This window comes from Pleurodeles waltl, chromosome 6, assembly GCF_031143425.1.
Source record: "Pleurodeles waltl isolate 20211129_DDA chromosome 6, aPleWal1.hap1.20221129, whole genome shotgun sequence".
NCBI classification, from domain to species: domain Eukaryota; kingdom Metazoa; phylum Chordata; class Amphibia; order Caudata; family Salamandridae; genus Pleurodeles; species Pleurodeles waltl.
The window spans coordinates 1,663,934,818-1,663,955,153 of record NC_090445.1 but is presented as its reverse complement, the minus strand read 5'-3'; the positions used below and the strand labels follow the sequence as shown (position 1 = coordinate 1,663,955,153).

The 20,336-nt window shown below is 46.0% G+C and overlaps 1 protein-coding gene across 1 annotated transcript in view; it reads right to left on the bottom strand.

Moving 5' to 3' along the window:
* Positions 1-20,336, bottom strand: part of QSOX2 (quiescin sulfhydryl oxidase 2) — a 214,702-nt gene that overhangs the window by 153,919 nt on the left and 40,447 nt on the right. Inside the window, exons 2-3 of the mRNA XM_069241624.1 lie at positions 13,099-13,199; positions 579-627 (exon numbers count right to left, since the gene is read on the bottom strand). Of these exons, the coding sequence (XP_069097725.1) occupies positions 579-627; positions 13,099-13,199 (150 nt within the window). The remainder of the gene's footprint in view (positions 1-578; positions 628-13,098; positions 13,200-20,336) is intronic.

Below are 20,336 nucleotides of genomic sequence, written 5' to 3'. Positions count from 1 at the left end.
TCATCATGTTAAGAATCTCTAATGGAAGTTCCACACATTAAGCAGATCTAATGTCCTCCTGTTTATCATTTCTGTGATACTAGACAAGGCTGCATCAGGAAAGACTCTGTCCTGATGCAACACATGGTCCTGCCGACAAAGCATTTGACACACCTAAATAAACCGCGAACTTGAAGATCTGAGCACTGATAGCCCCACAAATTCCACCAAGTACAACACCATTTCTGCCAGTATTGCAAACTTTCTGCTCTACTAAATATAGTGCTGGGGCTGGAACCAGGGTATTGCCAGGGGAGGCGCTGAATGCTGCTCTCTGGGGAGGCACTGAAAACCCACCCATAGGTTAACGGCTTCCTAAGTATTCACAAACCGTCCCATGGTGCTTCACAAATAAACCATGTCCCCAAAGTTATTAACAAAAACGTAGGGGTAAATGTGCAAATGTACTGGGAAGGACATGAAACACAAGAGAGTGTCTTTGTGCCTGGACTCCAGAAGGAACAACACCGAAAATCTAACGCTATATAAAAGATGAGAAACATTACACTGCAGCTGTAAGCTGGCAGTTACCTTCTTACCTTTGCGGGTCTCTCCCTGAGTAAACTCTTTTGCAAATGCCTGGAAGAACTGCAGAAGAAAAAAACAAATCAACTTTACAATATAGAACCATCAAAACACCAAAGGAGGATTCGAAAAAAAGTACATTGGCATTTCGGTCATTTCTATTTTACTCGACATAACTCCCCATATGGCGATCTAGAATGTCAAGGCAGCATGGCGACAATCATATTTAAATATATTAAAAATAGAAAGAAACAGATTATCGTAGACCCAATTTAAAGGGAACCGTACAAAGGTAAGTTCTTCTGTCTGATTGCAGAGTATAAACATGATATGACGATCACAAGTTCGGAGTTATCGAGTTCTTTTTAGGTCTAGGGCTGGAGCAGAAATGTATTTATTTAGGGGCCCTTTTACGGAAGTGCAGAGCAGGGCGCCGAGGCTCTTCGGAAATGACTTCCTATACGGTCGACGAGTGTTAAATTCCACATGTGATAAACAACAGGTGATGCTGCACCCTCTAAGGGCCTTAAGGGAGCGTGTTTCACATGGAAAGGGGGCATGCCCTCAGTGTCCACCATTAAAGATGAACCATGATGGGGAGGACAGTTTTCTACGGAATGTGATCTGCACTAATGAACAATGCTGGTAAGACCGCTGAGTGGGATACTGCATCCACCGCAGACATCAGCATCAGATCTGAAGGTCACAGCTATGACCTTCAGAGTTCTCAGGGACTCACCAGTAAACAGGTACTCTGGGACAGGACTGCCTGGTCCACTATATTTCCATTTCAAGCAAAACGCGAGTTATGAAGAGGCTAAGTGATCTACACACTTATGTTGGTGAAAATTGACTCTTTAAGTGAATACAAAACCCTCCAAGGATCCCTTCTGCATTTAAACGGTCAATGGATGTTCCTGCGCATACAGCGCAATGACTATCTTGGCGACAAAGCACTTTATTAATCAAACTGGGTAGGTGCAGCAACTGATTCCTGCTCAAGCCCATAAATATAGAAGAGAAAATATAACTTCGTTTTACAAAATATTCTCAGATGAAAATAATTTGATGTGGTCAAATATTTTGAAAGCGGTCACGTGGAAGTGTATCGGAGATATATAAAGGTCCCTTTCGATGAAGGCAGTTACCCTAGCACTTTTTTCCTCAAAAGCCTTTAAGTCGTGAGGCTCATGGACTGGTCAGCCCGGTACATTAACTGTAAAGCATCTTAAAAAAATATTTTTACACTTTGGCAAAAACAAAAACCCTGCATGCACCGGAAAGAGGGGTGGGGGCAAATAGAGAGCAAAGAGTACTGTTCACTGAGCATTTTCGATGCACGGTCAATAACAGGTTTTAAATGGCCAAATATGATATTTATCATCTTCAGAAGGATAAAATGTTCTGTTGGCCCTGCAAGAACCCATCTGAATTACGCAGGAGTGACTGCAGCTTAACCCTTCAGTTGAAACAGCCATTAAAAGCCCCCTTGATTTTCTTAAAAGTCCCCACCAATCATCACGGATATAACAGCATTTGATGCTGGTGAACGCCACAGCACCAATAACATGAATAATTATTAGACAACTGAAGCACCTGTTCTGAGGAAGACCCTACATAAAGCCTTACAAATAGGCCAAAACACTCCGACACTTGAGGGCTGGCGTTTTCCATTATAAATTAACTCCATTACAGAGGGCTGTGTTGAAGCATATGAGGTTTGTTGCAAAACTCCCGAGCTTGACAGCTTTACTGAATTTGGGGCAGACTGCCAGGGCTCCATCCGGGAGAGATATCAGCTAGCTGGAAGGTACAGCGGGGTCCTTGGGATGGATGCCCTGTTTCCCCCTCCTGTTTGCTCTTGCTATGGAGCCGCTCCGAGCGGGCGGGGCTACAGGGATTGGGGATACAGGTGGGGAATTCAGAGCACATCATATCATATCATATCATATCCCTCTATGCACACGATGCACTAACGTACACGAGGGAGCCACAGCGCACGTTGCCCGTCCTGCTGTCTGCGTTGCAGCAATTTCGAAAGGATGTTGGGTCCCTGGGTGTATGTCGACAAGTCCTTGATATTCCCACTCACAAGGATGACTGGTGGGGCTCTGTCTCGTGCCCGGACCCGAGGTTACGATGGGAACTGTATAGGTTTTGAGACCTGGTGATACAGGTGACACGCACCACTGAAAAGGAATATGCAAATAATATGGGTAAGGTATTTCAGGGCTTAGAGGCATTAGTGGCCTTTTGGAATGCACTCCCATTGTCAGCTGCAGGCAGGATTTCGGTAACTAATATGGTGTTCCTGTCCAGGTGTCTCTATGTGTTCCAGAACACACAGTGCCCTACAGACCGCCATATGTTCCAGAGACTGGATAGTCTCTTAGTAACGCTCATATGGGCTAGTAAACATAGCAGGGTTGGGTCGGAAGTCCTTAAACTGGACCTGGATGATATGGGCTGGTGGTCCCAAACCTGGAGCTCTACTATATAGCAGCCCAGCTGCAGCATGCTGCTAAATGATGCGCAGAAGGACCCAGTAGAGAAAAAGACGATGCTTGAGGGAACACAGGGAGCGGATAACCGGCAGCACTGCGTTATGGTAGGTGCTCGTCTACACGTCAACTGCCCTTATGTGGTGAGGTGGGAGGCACAGACCCGGGAACTGACAGCGTCAGTTTTGTGAAAATCTTTGTTCTCTAGGGAACTACTGCTATGGTGGTTACAGCCATTTTAGTGGATTATGAAAGATAACTCAGTTTCAGCCTAGTAAAATGGCGGCTGCGAGACGCTAGGGGATCTGTACCCTGGGGAGAGGTGCAATTTTTTTTGCAGAGGCTCTGGACTCATTCAGTGTGGCTCCCGGTTGGACTGGTTTACCAAACACACCTGATCCGTCGAGAACACTGGAGGTGATGCTTAATGTGGGTTACCCCAGGAGACGGATATCCCAACTATGTAGTGCACTCAAACACAACGAGCTTAAGTTCCCTCTACTGGCACGCCAGGGCTGGGACAGGTATCTGGCAGAACCCCTGGGGGACATGGGGTAGAGCAAAGCCTGTGCACTGGTGCGACATGTCCCCTGAAAATCCCCCTTCAAATTGGCACATTTCTATATCTCGCACCAAGCGTATTTGTCACCACTGAGACTGCCAGAATCTACCCGGATAGGCCAGACAGTTGCCCAAGTAGTGGGAGGGGGTTGCGGATTGCCTCCACATTACTTTAGGGTGTACAGGGTTGGCACCCTAATGGGACACCATTCACGCCAACTGATGCACATATCCGACATCAGCAGACAAGACCGCACGCCACTGCCTTTTACATCTCATACCGAACCACAAGAGGATTAAGGTGTGTTGTAAATCCGTGTCACTGGTGTTGGTCTTGTCAACCAGACAGATAGACATTAAATAGCTGTCCCCATCAGGACCCGCGTATACACCAGACAAGCAGGCGTAAGTGGATGTGCGCTGGCTGAAGAACAGCGCATGCGGGAGGTTAGAACGGACGACAAGCTGGAGGAGGATTGCTTTGAATGGGTAGGAATGATGGGGACGGGGAAAGTACAACAGAGTAGTGCGGCTGCTCCTACACCTCTATGAACTGTTGCCTGTACATGGGCACTGATACAGATGAGAATACTGGCCCTGGGGATTTTAGGGATGAGCGGTGGCGACGTAATGACAGCTGAGTCTGCATTTTGCTGCCCGATACCTTCTGTGCATAATGTACTGAGATGCCTGTACGTTGCACTTTTGCATGGTTTTATGATGAAACTGAAAATTAAAATGTACAAAAAAAATAAATAATAATCTATGCTGCACACATACCAAAGGCTCATGCTACTGAGGGTTCTTAACTCTGAAATCACCTTGTACACAACTGCACAAGGTTCAAACATTCGGGGCACTGGATATCAATGATATAACATCACTTGGCTTAAACTTAAAAAATAATAATGGGGGGGTTTCGATTTTTTACAATTTGCAATAAAAGCTTATTTAAAAAAAATGTGAGTGGAAAAGCAGAGATGGATTTTAAGACACTTACTTCTAAATATTAATTCCCAGATCTATTGGCACACAGTGGTAACCAAGATTTCAGTTTGCAACGAGACCGTCGTCGGCACTTAACTCGCTGACCGATATTGCAAAATGTGGGCCGTGTTTGGTTTTGTTTGCATTTAAGCCAAGGACCATGTACAGAACAAACGTAAAAAAAAAAAAAAAAAAAAATAGAAATGACGCTGTAGTCTGATCAAAGAGCTATTTTCTTAAGTCCACCTCACAAGGAATTCATGAATTAAACGTGGCCACACAGTTGATTGGCGACTGCTGGAGCACAGAGCTTCATCTGGCAAGTAAACATTTGCACTTGGCGTGCTTAAGTCAACCAACTGTTCCCACATGAGGCCAAACACTAAATGTAATGTCATCCAGCCGGAATTAATCAATGAAAACAGGATTATGAAGAGCCTCGGAAAGCTTCAGTGGATACCAATCAGATAGGATTTCGCAACACAATGATTTTAAAAATCTCGATGGTCACTTCACTGCATAGGTCTTGCCTTGGTGCCAGCTTCCGCCCACCACAGCACGCGGCGTGGTGCAGTGGACCGCCCACCACAGCACGCGGCGTGGTGCAGTGGATCAGACCACTTTATCCACTGGCTCCCTTATCTTTAAGGCCCTGCACAAAGCCTTTGCACATTACTTACATCTGCATAAAAATAGATCATTTCTCCCCAGTGACAAAGCTGGTAAAAATGTGCTTTTTTTTTTTTTTTTTTACATTAGCTTTAAATGCAGTTTTTTTAGGTCTAGCCTAACAAACAGCTTTTAGCTGTCTGGTTGTGAAAGACGTTTTGTGGGCTTACCAAGAGCCCACCGACTGCCTTCACTGTTTGGCTTTATTGACACTCCTCTTCTTCAGTCTTATTTGATGGCTTCCTTTTCTCTTCCAGTGTTTCTCCCTCTATCTTTACTATCCTTTTGAATTGTTGTCTTTTATCATGCCACTGCTTACTTTTACGGAACTACTTATTTCTTCTTCATAAAGCACTCCATGACAGTGCATGTGTTTTCCAGCTCTCACCCTTGTGTGCTTCTCCCACGCCCCTCACACTGTGTTGTCGGCCCTCTTGTGCAGCTTTATCACTTGTGCTTCTCTGCCCTGCCGAGCACCCCCCGCCACCTTACGCTCCCTTGTGTGCCACTCCCATCCCCAAATCCAGCATGATTTTTATTTTATTCCCCACTGGCACGTGTTTTTTTTTTTAACTCATTTTTTTTAGCAGCCCTGCAGCTACCATTTGCTGCCGGGCACTTTGCTACTCAAAAAGCATTTCTGCACACTTAAATTTCATGTTTTTTTTATTTACTTTTCTATGCAGCAACCACCATCTAAGATAGGTCAATTAAAAAAAAGAAATGGCACCAGTCAATCAGGGACAATTACAGTGGCTTTTCCAAGTAACCGTCCAGCAGATGCCCAAGAGTGGCATTCCTCTGTACAAAGCTGCAGTTGCCACCATGCCTCATGCAGAGTGCGCCTTTACTATGGTCAAAATAGGCCTGTTTGCCTCATAATGACAAAACGTTGTTGCTGCTGCAATCCATCTTACAATTCTTTGATACGGGCTACCTTTACTTGGATGGCCGAAGGAGACCAATAGCTGATCAGAGTTCTTGTCTATGTAAAAACACCTACAACCATTAGTCAATGTAAGTCACTTGAAGACAGGTGGAAAGCTTATCCGAAGAGTAGGACTTTCCCACATGTATCTACAGAACAGCTGATTAGACGTTAAACCTGTTTTTTGGCATTATGGAATACATCCTTGTATTAATAGGAAGATCTTTGGTGGCTGAAAAAGTTAAAGGCTGGCTTTTTGATGAGACAAACATCATGAAATAGGTTCATATGATGCCCCCATCATCTGAGCTGAAATACCACTGGTGCTAGACACTTTGTAAAAATACGGGGCATGGATAACAGACTTAAAATAAGGAGAAGGAACTTGCAACTGGAAGCTTGAAAGTATAGATGCTTTCTGTAGATGTGGCAGGATGAGAAAATACTGCTTCTTTAGGATCCTTGTGCAAATTTTCCTCCTGAAGAAGCTGAGTGTGTTTTGAAGGGATACCGTGCAAAACCACTGCATCCTCAAGAATAGTCAAAATGATTTAGACCCAATACAGGTTTCCAGTTTCCAGACTTCTTCCTGATGAGGAAGAGCAAGAACAAAATTGTTTGTGGCGCTGAGACTTGGGAACAGCTTTGAGGGCCCCTTTCTGCAGCACGGAAATAATTTTGGCCTTCAGAAGAAGGTAACTCTCCGCGCCTGGGAAGGGTTACAAGTGTTTTTTGTGTGAAATTCCAAAGCATGCCCACACTGCGCTACACTCAGAACCCCTTGTCAATGGTGATTTCACACCACTTTTGAAAGGAGGAGGCAAAACGTCCCTCAACACAAGAGAGGGGGGTTACAGTAGCTCTGGTGCCGGTCTGAAGCCACCTAAACTTGATGTAAGAAAGTGATTTATTATTTGGGGTTGGGCAGTTGCTCACCTCAAGGAATAATAACACTATGCCTTCAATGTGAACCCCAAAACTCACTAAATTAACCTGAGCTCAATCCCCTGCTAGCTATGGCCAAGTGCACACAGACTTAACTTAAGGCAATGTGTAAATTACTTTCGCAGTACCAAACTAGCAAAAAAGTCACAACAGTAAACAATAACAATCCCAAATTAAAATACCGAATTAGAAAAATAGAGTAAAATGTAATAAACATATTTAGACCAAACCAAAACAAAAAAAATCCAATGGGGAGAACCAGATTTATGATTTTGTTAAAGTATCAAGTAAAAATAGCATAAAAAAGCACTAGGTTCCAATGAAGTCTATTGAAGCATTAAACCGGGACCCTGGGCGTGATGTCAGGCCGACCGCAATGCAGTGTGGGTCGGATACACCGGGTGGGTTCATCCAGATGAAGGATTTTACCTCTTGACTTTAGACCAGAGGTCTTCCAACTGTGGGGCAAGCCCCTCCCGGGCGGCCGTAGCTGCATTTCCTTGGGGGCACGAATGAGTCTTCAACTAATGTAAAAAAAGATGCCTGGAAGCAATATTTGTTTTATTTAGCACACTTAAAAGCTATCTTCATTTATGTGTGAACTGTGATCATGAAAGCCATGGGGCAGACACAATAAGTGGGGTCACAGGGTCTAAGAAGTGGCTGAAAAGATCAACATATTCTTTAATAGTTTTTTTGTACTTTTACTTGTAGCACATATAAAATGAAAAATAAACGCAAGTTAAATTAATGGGTAGGAAATGTACTATTTTAGTTTGCCAGATCTCATTTGGCTAATGCGTTCACTACAGAGTCGCCTTGTGTAACAAGACAGTGACAGAAAGTAATCCCAGTTGCACAGTGGGAAATAGCAGCTGTTTATTGTGTATTTATAATGCCGTAAAGTCCCAGTCGGTAACACAAAGCACTGTGAACGTCAGTCATTATTTTTATCTATATGTATATTAGTAATACGTAATCAGACTATACCTCAGCACATTTTGATAACTGTAGAACTGCAGAACTCACCTGGGAAACCATTACATTATCTCTCAAGAAGAATAAATATTCATCACAGTGGAGCTCCAAGTAACTTCACCATTTAAGGTCTGTAATGGCTCCCAAGCTCTCTTTATATGTGGCGATTAACCAATTGCACACATTTACCTCTCAGGTAGCAGGCATCAGAGGGGCAGAAAGCCTGCTTTGTGTCTTAGGCCTCGAAGTGAGGGTCCAGTTAAGTCGGCAGAGCAGGCAGCCTGCTTCACAAAGCTGTAGGTATGATTGAGTGACCAGTGCTGTGGCACCAAGTCCCAGAGTTATGGGGGACCAGCTAAACCCCATGTCTGATTCACTTTTCTTCCTGATTTGCATTTTGGCCCAGTAGCCACTTGCACTTGGACCACTGAGTAATGGTCCTGGGGTGGGGAACACTGAAGCACAGAATACACCTTACTTTGGACATCAGAGAGATGACAGTGACTGGGATGGGGCAAAACAGGAGCTCATGTTAGCAGCATGGGGAGGGGACATCCCATTTGGTAAGGAAGTACCTATCATCAGTGAAGCAGGTGCAGTGGCAATGGGAGTCCAGGATCTGAGGTCCACTACATTATGTCTTTATTTAAAAAAAAAAAAAAAAAAAAGGGTATAGGGGCTCACTTTTCTTGCTAGAATAAGGGCCAGAGGCACCTTTTCAGCAAAAAGAGGGGCAACACATGGGAGCTCATTTAGAGCTGAAAGGGAGGAACTGTGGCCTAATGGTGAGAGCTGCTGACTTTGGAACTGGGAAACCATGTTCAAGTCCCAGCGTTCACTCACCACTGTGTGCTCCTTGGCAAATCACTTAATTTTCCTGAGCTTTAAAACAATCTGACCTTGTGTAATGTAATTGAAGGAGATGTCTTGCTACTCAGGGACGCAGTTATCATTACTGCAGCAGGTGCACTGGGGCTGAGGAGTGTGACAGGCTCGCAACACTCCAATTACGTTGGGCAGATCTTTTTGGTTAATTTATGTTTTTGTAACATGAATTAGCTCTTTTATAAGTCTCACATTTATTTTGGATTGTAAAGTATAGAAAATGTCTCCCTGAGGCGATCCCATAATCCATAATCCATGCACCCTGTGCTCAGCCATGCCCTTCCCCAATCCTAGGCAAGAAGGGTTGGGGGTGGGTGGTCTTAGAACAAAAATATTTGAAGACCTTTGCTTTAGACTTTTTTTTCCAAGCTCAAAATCCGCAAACGGGGCAAACCTGATCCTATATCCAATTAAAGTTTGTCGGTCCACTGACATTGGACACCTTTGCCACAAGATCCCCATAACGGCTCCAGATGTCTTGGAAGTCCAAAGAAGATGCAAATATTTAGGGTTTCTGGAACAGCTCCTCTGGGTCACTTGTGAGGCTCACAGGACTTCAGAGACAGCTCTTAGGGACAAGGGCTCACCCCAGCAGTGTCCACCAGCAAAGTTTAGTCCAGGTTGAGTTGGTACTGGCAACTAGTCACTTCAGGAACTAAGCCTCATGAAGATTGCTTCCTTTTAGCCACCCTGTAGTCCACTTTTTTGTACTGGGTACAAGAGGGAGCATGTCCAGTCAACAGTGCTCCTCTCAGGTCACAGGCAGTAGGCCCAGTCCTCTTCTGAAAGTCAAAAACATGCTCTAATGAGGGTGACACATTTACACCTGGCACCAGCTAATGCATGGGAACAGTTCTGGCCCCTCCCTAACCACAGGGGTAAACGTTCCCTGGGGCAACCCTACCCACTTTTACAGCAGTTCCTATTTTCCTTACAGCAAACACTCCCAGAGTGCACCTTACTCCCAAAATCTAAGATGTGGACCCCCTTCGTCCCTTGTGCAGAGACTGTGTGCTCACCAAAAGGTGTGGCCACGGTAATGATCAGTCCCCTTGTATATGGTCACTCAAAACCGGTTCTAGGGGTAGCTCTGCTCCTACTGGGTTTGGGGGTTAGTCTGACTATGGGGACATAAGCTAGGCCTCTCCAAGTATCATCAGACATTTACTTGCGACAGGGCAGGCCTCTCTGAAGTTAAGATCCTGGGCCCGCCCAACTGGTCTTCCTGCCAGGGGAAGGTAATACCTCAAGCCTCCTGCGTAGGAAGAACAACGCTTCACCTGACCCAGGCCATTGTCCATGTCCTTGAAGGAGATTTCATACCTCATTAAGGTCAAGCATTTGGCCGGACAGCTGCTGTAGAGCTAATAAATTATTCACAGTGAATGTGCTTTCTTCCAAATAAAACCACGTCACATTTAACCTATATATGTGTCACCTGGGCTTCTTACACCATTCCCTTGCCAGGCTGTAACACACAGATCTAGAAGAGAGGTCTTTGTAGCCCGTTTCTCTCTCCAAATACACAGCGACCACTTCTGCTACCAATGAATTGTGTAAAACTGCATGAGGTGCACAAACAGAAAAGTTAGTATGAAGGCCTCTGTGGTGTAGCAAAGGTCCACCGGGCCCTAATGCAAGCAACAAAAATGGACGGCCACCTGTCAGTCGAGTAGCAGAAGCCAGTCATTATCAGTGTAGGGTAACCCCCTTAAACTCCAGAGCCCCAGAAGCAGTGCATGGACTGTTCTAATGGGCATTGTGACCTCGGTAGGCACTCTTTTAGGGTTAGATATGAAGGCTGGGATCTCAGCAAATCTGGAGTGCCATCTGAAGCATCATGTGAGATGCTGGCCTGGATTAAGCGCTCCTAACTAAAAAAGGTGTTACGTCTCAAATGTCTTGTGGGCCAAGCAAAGAGCATCACAGCTGCAGCAGAAAGCTGTCCAACCATGCAAGGATGTGAAACAGTGAGAAGGGGAAAGAAAAGTAAAACGGAAAACAAGATAGGAATGCTCAACAAAGTTAGAAACATTACACTAACAAACGTATTTGTTTTCACACTTCTAATTCATAGAAAAGGAAAACGGGTAATATAGGCAGAAGATAGTCAGGCGCACATGGGGGATGGGGTTCACGGGTGGGAGAGGGAGGGGGTTCACGGAGGGGGGGGGGGTGAGGGAGGTGGGTGGAAGGGACTCACGCGCACGAGGAGCAGGGCATGTGTACACCTCCTACTTCACCCCAGCAATATGTGCCAGATTGTGTGTCATGTGTGTGTGTGTGTGTGTGTGTGTGTGTGTGGGGGGGGGGGGGGGGAATCATATACAGGATGTGGTTCAAACACACAGGAAGTGATCACGTGTACGCCTTCTACTTCATGCCAGCAATGTGTGACAGATTGTGTGGCCTGTGTGTGTGTGTGTGTGTGTGTGTGTGTGTGTGTGTGTGTGTGTGTGGGGGGGGGGGAGAATCGTATACCGGATGTAGTTCAAACACACAGGAAGTGATCACGTGTACGCCTTCTACTTCATGCCAGCAATGTGTGACAGATTGTGTGGTGTGTGTGTGTGTGGGGGGGGGGAAAATCATATACCGGATGTAGTTCAAACACACAGGAAGTGATCACGTGTACGCCTTCTACTTCATGCCAGCAATGTGTGACAGATTGTGTGGCCTGTGTGTGTGTGTGTGTGTGGGGGGGGGGGGGGAATCATATACCGGATGTAGTTCAAACACACAGGAAGTGGTCACGTGTACGCCTTCTACTTCATGCCAGCAATGTGTGACAGATTGTGTGGCCTGTGTGTGTGTGTGGGTGGGTGGGGGGGGAATCATATACCGGATGTGGTTCAAACACACAGGAAGTGATCACGTGCACGTCTTCTACTTCATGCCAGCAATATGTGACAGATTGTGTGGCCTGTGTGTGTGTGTGTGTGTGTGTGTGTGTGTGTGTGTGTGTGTGTGTGTGGGGGTGGGGGAATCATATACCGGATGTGGTTCAAACACACAGGAAATGATCACGTGCACGTCTTCTACTTCATGCCAGCAATATGTGACAGATTGTGTGGCCTGTGGGGGTGGGGGGGGGGGAAATCATATACCGGATGTGGTTCAAACACACAGGAAGTGATCACGTGCACGTCTTCTACTTCATGCCAGCAATGTGTGACAGATTGTGTGGCCTGTGTGTGTGTGTGTGGGTGGGGGGGGGGGGGGGGGGAATCATATACCGGATGTGGTTCAAACACACAGGAAGTGATCACGTGCACGTCTTCTACTTCATGCCAGCAATATGTGACAGATTGTGAAGCCTCCAGGTTACAAGTTTGAATCATAGCAATGTCCGCTCATCCTTTCATCCCTGCATTGAATATTGTGATATTAGATGATAGTACCCTCTATTTTTTGCAGCATTTGCAAATAACAAAACTCCAGGCGTCTTATAAAAGGAAATTATTAATCCTCGTGTTGCCCAGACCAAAAGGGTGCGTCGCTAATTGAAATGCTAACAGTTTTCTGCACTGGAATTACAGGTAAACCCACAATGCTATTTTTACTTCTACTGGACCTTGTCAGAAAGGTGCACGCCCCTACAACGTACTCTGCTGACCCCGCAAAGGGCACCAGAGGTAAATATTGACAAAAGAACAAATGTAATATTGCTTCAATTCATCCTGCCGTACAAGATGTATAACTCAATCAATGACCTACATTTTTTAAGACCTTAGGAACGTGAAGCTCAAAACTTTCTCATACTTTGAAAGGTGGAAAACCATATCAAAGTTATCTGGTTTATGAACCAGATTCTCAAACAGCACCACAATAAAGCAATAAAACATTTCTGGTAGGAAAAGGTCACTTGTGATGCTGCACCGTGCCTCTAAGGGCTGCTGGTGATGTGGAACAGGGATGGCCTGGAGTCTGACTTGGCCAATTGTCTGCTTCCTTGCTGGTGCTGTTGACCCCGGTGCAGCAAGCGTACTCCGCTGAGCGTACAACAAGGGATGTACTGGGATTTCACAAAAAGGCCACTGTGAGCCTAAACACAAGCACCCCTGAGTTGATCTGACTTACCCTGAAGCTTGGATAGGAATTGATGCCATAATCTTTGCACGTTTCATAGTTCTTTTCTTCAGCACAATCCACCACCCCGATTTTAATGGCAGGATCCCACCCTGAAAAGAAACAGAGATTGTAAAATTTATTTGTGGACTGATAACATGTGCAGAAAAAATATAAAATATCTTCATAAAAAGACAGTCTGAAAGATCAGAGACGTTTGTGTAACAAAACTTTGCTGGTTGGTTGATTTAGTAAACGAGAAGCCACTCTTTCGCTCAGCCCAGTATGTCGGCATCTGACCATTCCACGTAAGAAGCAGACAGGACCATGTTTCCCTTACTTAAAGGCAGCTCCCTAACCCTAGATGTGGAAACAACACGAGTGATCCAAGCCTTTCGTCCTGCGCCTTACCCTAAACCTGATCACAATTGTGACACTGACCCTACCCTGAAGATCACCCTACCACAATCCAATCCAGAAACCCTACTAAAAAATCCTAAACTAGTCCTGTAGCTCATGAACACAATGCTGTGTGAGATCACATGTAGGATCTCAATTCCTCCACATCACTACACAAGTTCGAGCATTCTTAATGCCACAAGGTACAAAACACTCATAAGGAGAACTTTTTCTTAATGTATTCACTCCCACGTTAGGCTGTTAAGACACAACATGCAAGGAAGCAAGGATTTCTCATTTAATTCCAGCTTTTCTCGCCGCCCTCCACATCCTTCACTCCAGTGACTGCAACCTTTCACCCAGCTAAGAACGGCCAGCCTTTCAATTCTCTGTCTCCAGTAACAAATTTACAATGGTCCATCTCTTGCATCCCTCCCGTTATCCTTCCCGCCATAGCTCAAAACAGAGAGGGAGAGGGAGAGTATGGGAGGGGCGGCAGGAGGCTACCAGTCGGGTTTTCTCACAATTTTTAGATCAAAATGAGCTAACTGTTAGTTTAGAAATAAGTTCCTCTAGATGCAAAGTAGGGGTACAAAGAGGGAAGACGGCGACAGGAAGTCAATTTCCCATAATTTTGGGGATGAGAATAGAGTGAAACTGACCCCCATATGAAGATACTTTGCATACCTCAATGGTGGTAAATTTTCATAAGATGATTCACGAACCACCAAGTTTCATTTTAGATTTCATTGCCTTGCTTTGTCTATATGTTTGTTTTATTAATGTTGGCATTCCTAGCTAAACAAGCAATAACAAAGGCAAATGGTCTGGTACTGGCTGCGAGCCGGACTGCCTTGCCAAAGCATATAAATGATTCTGTAAGCATTTATTTCAAAACATTTTTAAAAAGCACTGGCAAAGCCAGTAGGTCTCCACTATGTTACAGTTATTGGCTTTGCCAATGTCTTTTAGCCATTCTGTACAGCAGCTAAAGGTTAGTGGTGCGGCACTGAAGAGTGGCGCAGAAGAGAGCGGTGTAGAGTAGAGAGGCACAGTGTGGTGTAGAGCGGCCTAAAATGTCCTAGAGTGGCATTGTGTGGAGTGCCATAGAGTGGAATCGACTGCAGTGTAGTGATGTAGAATAGATTGGCGTAGAATGGAGTGACAAAGTTGGATAGAGTAGACTGGCAAAGAGTGGCACACAGCATGGTAAAGCGAACTGGAATGGAATAAAGTGGCATAGCATAGACTGAGGAGAGTGACGCAGAACAGACTGGCATAGAATGGCACAGTCTCAACTGGCTTAGCAGAGTAGCTTAGAGTAGTCTGGCGCAGAGCAGAGAGGCCTAGAGTGGTGTGGTGGAGAGCAGAGTGGCCTAGAGGTGGGGCGCAGAGCGGTGCAGGGTTCCACAGAGTGACATTGTTTGAAGTTGAGTGGCGCGGAGTAGATTGGCGCAGAATGGAGTGACGCAGAGTAGTACAGATGTGGGTGTAAGCAACGGTAAGCGTAAATGGAAATGGCAGATAGGGTAAAAGCAATATATAAACAAGAAGCTGTATACCCGTGTTAAAAGAAGGAAGGCACATTGCACATCCATGAATAATACCGAAAAGCTTCTAAAATAAAAAATAAAAAATAGTGTTTTGTCAAACAGTCAACGAAAAACAAAACATGAGGAAGAACACATGTACGTGGTCCATGCTTCATGGAGGAGCCAACACAGGAAAGAAAAAGAAGCCTATGGAAGCTAAGCAATTGAAAGATTGGAGGTGAGAGTGACAAAAAAACACAACTAATGGTAGGTAGGTTGTGGGCGGTTTGTAAGCCCACTGAATGGTAAAGAATACGTCTCAGCACAGCAGACCTACAAATGGCTGTACATGCATGCCCAAGCATAGTCTGCTGTCTTAGAATGTTTTCATAATAAAGTTTGGCATAAAAATTCAAAGATGACAGCAAAGATGGCTATCGCTGAACGACTTGGATGCCCACTCAATGAAGGCTACAAATGCATGCCCATTCAAGGGTCAACATCTAGGATTGTGTTTAAAAGCTCATTCTAAGATGGCTGCGCTTGAAGTACTTGCATGGGATGCGACATATTGCAAGCAACAGCGAGGACCGGTGGCAGTCTCTGTGGAGTGTTCGACCCTGTGAACTTAAACTGCAATGTTGTAAAAATTAAAGGAAATGGAAAAAGGACACATTGGCCCACAAGGCCCTAGCAATGTGCTTAAAAGATTCACACAAAACGTAACCAGTGGTTGAAATGGGCAGAACCTGTGCCTCATGCTGTAGTGACACGAAACAAAAATTATGTGTGTTGCAACAACAGACCAGCGGATAGAGAGGCTGATTCAAAACCCATACACGTATATTATACATGCAGTTGTACTAAAATTAATTACATGGTATTGGCAAGTACCTAATCTAAAAATGCCTTCACAGTGCCTGTCTGTCACGTGCACTATCAAGGTATCATATCAGAGTAATGAATTAAGCAGATAAAACCATCAAAAAACAAAGATATCTGGAAAAGTGCATGGAAAAAAAACCTTCAGATCTGACAACTTGAGGTGGCATTTATGAGTTATTTGTGTTCAAACCACAAATTGAACAAAACAAAGCCCAACCAAATCACCCAACAGGGCGTTATGATGTATGAACCAGAAGAGGCTGGAGTGCACCATTACACCTTCACTCTGGATTGTTCTTCTTTCTCCTCTAAACAGTCAACTTTCACCTTCACCCTCATGTGTTTGACTTTTCTCCTCCTTGCTGCTGGCTCTGTTCCCCACCTACACTACTCTCCTCCTCGCTGGACCATTTCTCTTCCATCCTCTACACCTGCATAACGTTTTCTCCCATTTGATGCAATAGTGTGACAACAGGAAAAGCTGCGGTTTATTCTGGTCAGGGATGACTGTCTTTACACCTACAGCAGAGGGGCATGGCAAAGCGCAAACAGGTTTCAAGCACAACCAGCGCAAGGGCCTGGAGCACCAGCGGCCAAAGACTAGACGGAAGGACCAAGGTCTGGTGCCCATAACACAAGTCAAAGAAACAAGACTGATCCATGTGGCAAGTCCCACCTTGTCCTGACTGTAGGCAACGCATGGGACGAGCACGTCAGTCATCCCTGACACTTACATCCCTGAGTACCCAGAAGAATTAGTACTGCAGAGATGGGTTTGACTGATGACATCAGCAGCTCCTGTGATCCAAGTGGTTACCAAAGCAAGGATGCACCAGATTCTGCCAGACATGAGGGCACAGTTTTAGAGTTTGGGCCAGAACCTCCCTCCCAGGGACCGGTAAAGACGGAGGAGCGATTTCTTAGTGCCCGGAGACTATTATTTCCAAAGGATGCCCTTGTCCAAAATGGTAAATGAATCACGACAGGACCAGTAGGAATTTTAACTGTGTCATGGTCCTCTGAGACAGCATATGAGGCCATAACTTTGATCACTGGGCAATGGTGAAGACATGTACCACTTTCTAAAAGACCTCCACCCCCATCCACGCACCACATTATCCCATGCTTCCACTTTGGAGATCGTATACATGTGAATTGCCATGTCCAGCAGCAAAGGAACAGATCAAGAACAGCTAAATGGCCACATGCATCATGGAGCAGCTGACATTATGGGGTGGGAAGTTAGGGTGGGGTCGGATCATGAATAACTGACGATGCATAAATAGCTGCGCTTTCACTGTTATTTTCATCCCATATAAGATCTAAACTGTCATTCACACATTCTCTTCTATTAAACATATGAAAGGATAATAGAGTCGTCTAACTGGTGGTTAGAGGCCACTTTCTGGTGGGACTTCCCACAAGGATGGTATTATTGAACTGTACATAAACTCGGACTGTTTCACCTGATTTTGAAAACGATTACATGTGAACAGAAGTAATATTTTGAGAATGTAAATTACATGCACGTCTTGCAAAGGTTTTTATTGTAACAAGGAAAACAGTCGACCAAGGTTTAAGAAATGTTAAGTTATACGATCGAAAATACGCCGAAATAGCTCTACAGTCTATAACGACCCGTACAGTACGATCACTACCCGAAGGCAGCCTCAGTGGCCCGTGGGCGACCGCTCCGAACAGCACCGTGTTGAAGTTTACAACTGATAACGCATGAACGTGTTCGCTCAATACTTTAACTTCTCAGTGGCAAAAAACAAAACAAAAAAAAAACAAAAAAATCGGACTTGCGTGGCCACGCACGCACGACAGAAGTACCATACTGCACGCCGTGCGTGCCCTCTTGCGGGTGGCAGTGTGCCACACTAGGCAATCGCCTGGGTCTGCCTTGCTGCACAGCAGCTCTGAAAATACAACATACCAGCTTCATGAATAAGGGTCTCCAGGGGTCGCAGCTGCGAACCCTGACATGCCCTTTGCGACCCTGGCTCTGATTTTGCGAACACTGGCCTCAGAGCTGGCAAACTCAGTGCCAGGAACACAGGGGCAACTAGTCCTAAAGGACATCGGTAGGTGTTGCAATTTCCTTCCTTTTTGTCAGTTTTCAGAACACTAATAGTGAATAATAGCTTATTATTCACTTTTAGTATAATAAATATGAAATACAATTAGCTGGCATATGTCCATCCCTAGCAGTTGAGGTGTGTGCATGCGTGCAGGTGACAGTGTGTTTATGTGAGAGAGTGTGCATGTGTAAGTATATGCATGTGTGTGTCTAACCGAATGTAAAGATCAAAGGGTGTGTGATGTCACCCGCTACCACTGGTCTTTTGTGGGGTCGACATCCATGACCTGCTTCCGCCCCATGTGAGTCCGGCTACCAAGAGAAATAGTGCATTGTGACCATCGACCCCGGCGCGTGGGGTGGCGGGGGTGCACCCTCTCTGTACACGGTCACCCTGGGGGACAGCGCCCTCTGTACACTCCAGTCACAGCAGACGTGCTGACCCCGCCCCGGCGGTGACTGCAGGCCCCCGCAGCAGATGGACAGGCACAAAGAGCCCGGGGGCCCCCTCCTCCAAACAAAACAAAAAGTTTGGCTGTGGGTCTGTGGCCTATTCAGCCATCACCGCCCCTCCCCCTCGTCCACTAGTCTTGAACCCTGAGAGGGGAAGAATAATGTATGCACACAGACCTCCCCCCCACAACGATGCAAGCTTTATAAGGCGGGGTCAAAGGGCGCCAGCTGGGATGCCCGGAGGCAGTGATGGAGGGAGATGCCAGTGTGCGACCGTTAGCCACAAGGGGCGGGTCCCCCTGCTTCTCGGCGCTCCATAGCGTCTCACGCCTGCACCTTTCGTGCAATATTATTAATACAAAAATAAGAAAAAAAACGCAGCACCGATTTAATATGTGAAGAACAGCAACAGAAAAGTAATGTTCAAAACTGCGCCGTCACCAGTTATTATTCAGTTTTGTACATCACGAGCTATGACGCAGAAACCAGATGCCACGTCACCACTTTATATTAAACACTGCATGGTGCCCTGCACCTGGCGGTTACCACTGATGCATCACGTGGTGTACATATGATATATTCTCAGTTTAGGCACCACTGGGGTTTTGAGCTTCTTTAAATACCACCGACGCCATTACTTCTCTTTTATGGGAGCAGGTTGTTTGTTTTAATATAGCGCCTACACTCCGAGGGAGATCCAGAAGACGTAATGGATGCTACTGTTATCAAACTCAGTGCGCTGACAATCGACCGCGAGCAACGGTCGAGTTAGCCGGTTCGGGAGTCAAACCGGCGAAGTACAAACATCTCTGCAGAGGAAGCCTTGACCCACTGGGGTGTCGGACATTAATAGAATAAAAAAATATCGCTGTATCACAAAGGAAAGGATTCCAAGGTGACTTAAACAACAGAGTCGTAACCGAATGATGTAAAAAGCGCGTTAGGAAAATGTAAGAAATGCGATGCTTATGTCATGTTAACGAATTGTATAGCGCCGTACTGACTTTATTACGGCCTCGCAGCGCCCTTGGGGTTGAGTACATTCACGCCCTGGGCTTGCAGATTCCAGTGAGCGATACAATGTGCGTTCTGCTGCAGGTTGCTAGGTTTGCTGCGATCTGGGGCGCCAGCCACCCCAGAAAATAAAATGAAAACCACCACCCATGTCACCTGCCGTGTTCGATATGACCGCCACTTCTGAGACACCAGGGTAGCAGTACTAACCCTAGCAGAACCTCTGCTGCTACCGATTCAAAGTTCGCAATGCAATGTCAAGGGAGGAAGTTTAACTAAAGCTTCAAGGCCACTTTCAAAAGTTTCCACCTCTTCTTCCTCAGATGATCAACTTGCACGTGAGAGTGGCAGGGAGTGGGGGCTTTACAGCGTTAACAGGGTGTCCCCGAGGATCACCAGCAGCGGGCCCCATCCCTGCTGCAGTGCAGGCCCCAAGCACAGGGCCCAATGTCAGGAAATCATCTATTTATATCCAGGCCAGCTAAATGTTTGCACAAAGCCCGTAGATCGCTGGCTGCCTGCACCCCTCTGAAAGGATGACTGGCCCTGCAGTTCGTGCAGCTGCTCTGGGGAAGGCACTGGGGCAGACGGGATGTATCCCCCACCACCCCCCACAGGGGTTAAGCAAAGAACCGGAAGCCCCAGCACCTTCTGGTAGAACTGGAGGTACCCTGGCAGAGCTCAAAGATGGCAGCGATCCCGAGGGTCAGACTGAGGTGCACTGTCAGAGCCGCAGGTAGGCCTCAGTGGCAGAGCAGTCGGGGGCATTTTTACTCCTGTAAATCGACCCACGGACTGCTCTGCATCCCCCTGGAGGTCAGAACTGAGCTGCAGGTAGGCCTCAGCCGTGGGACAGTTAGGGGGACGCAGAGCAGTCAGTGGGT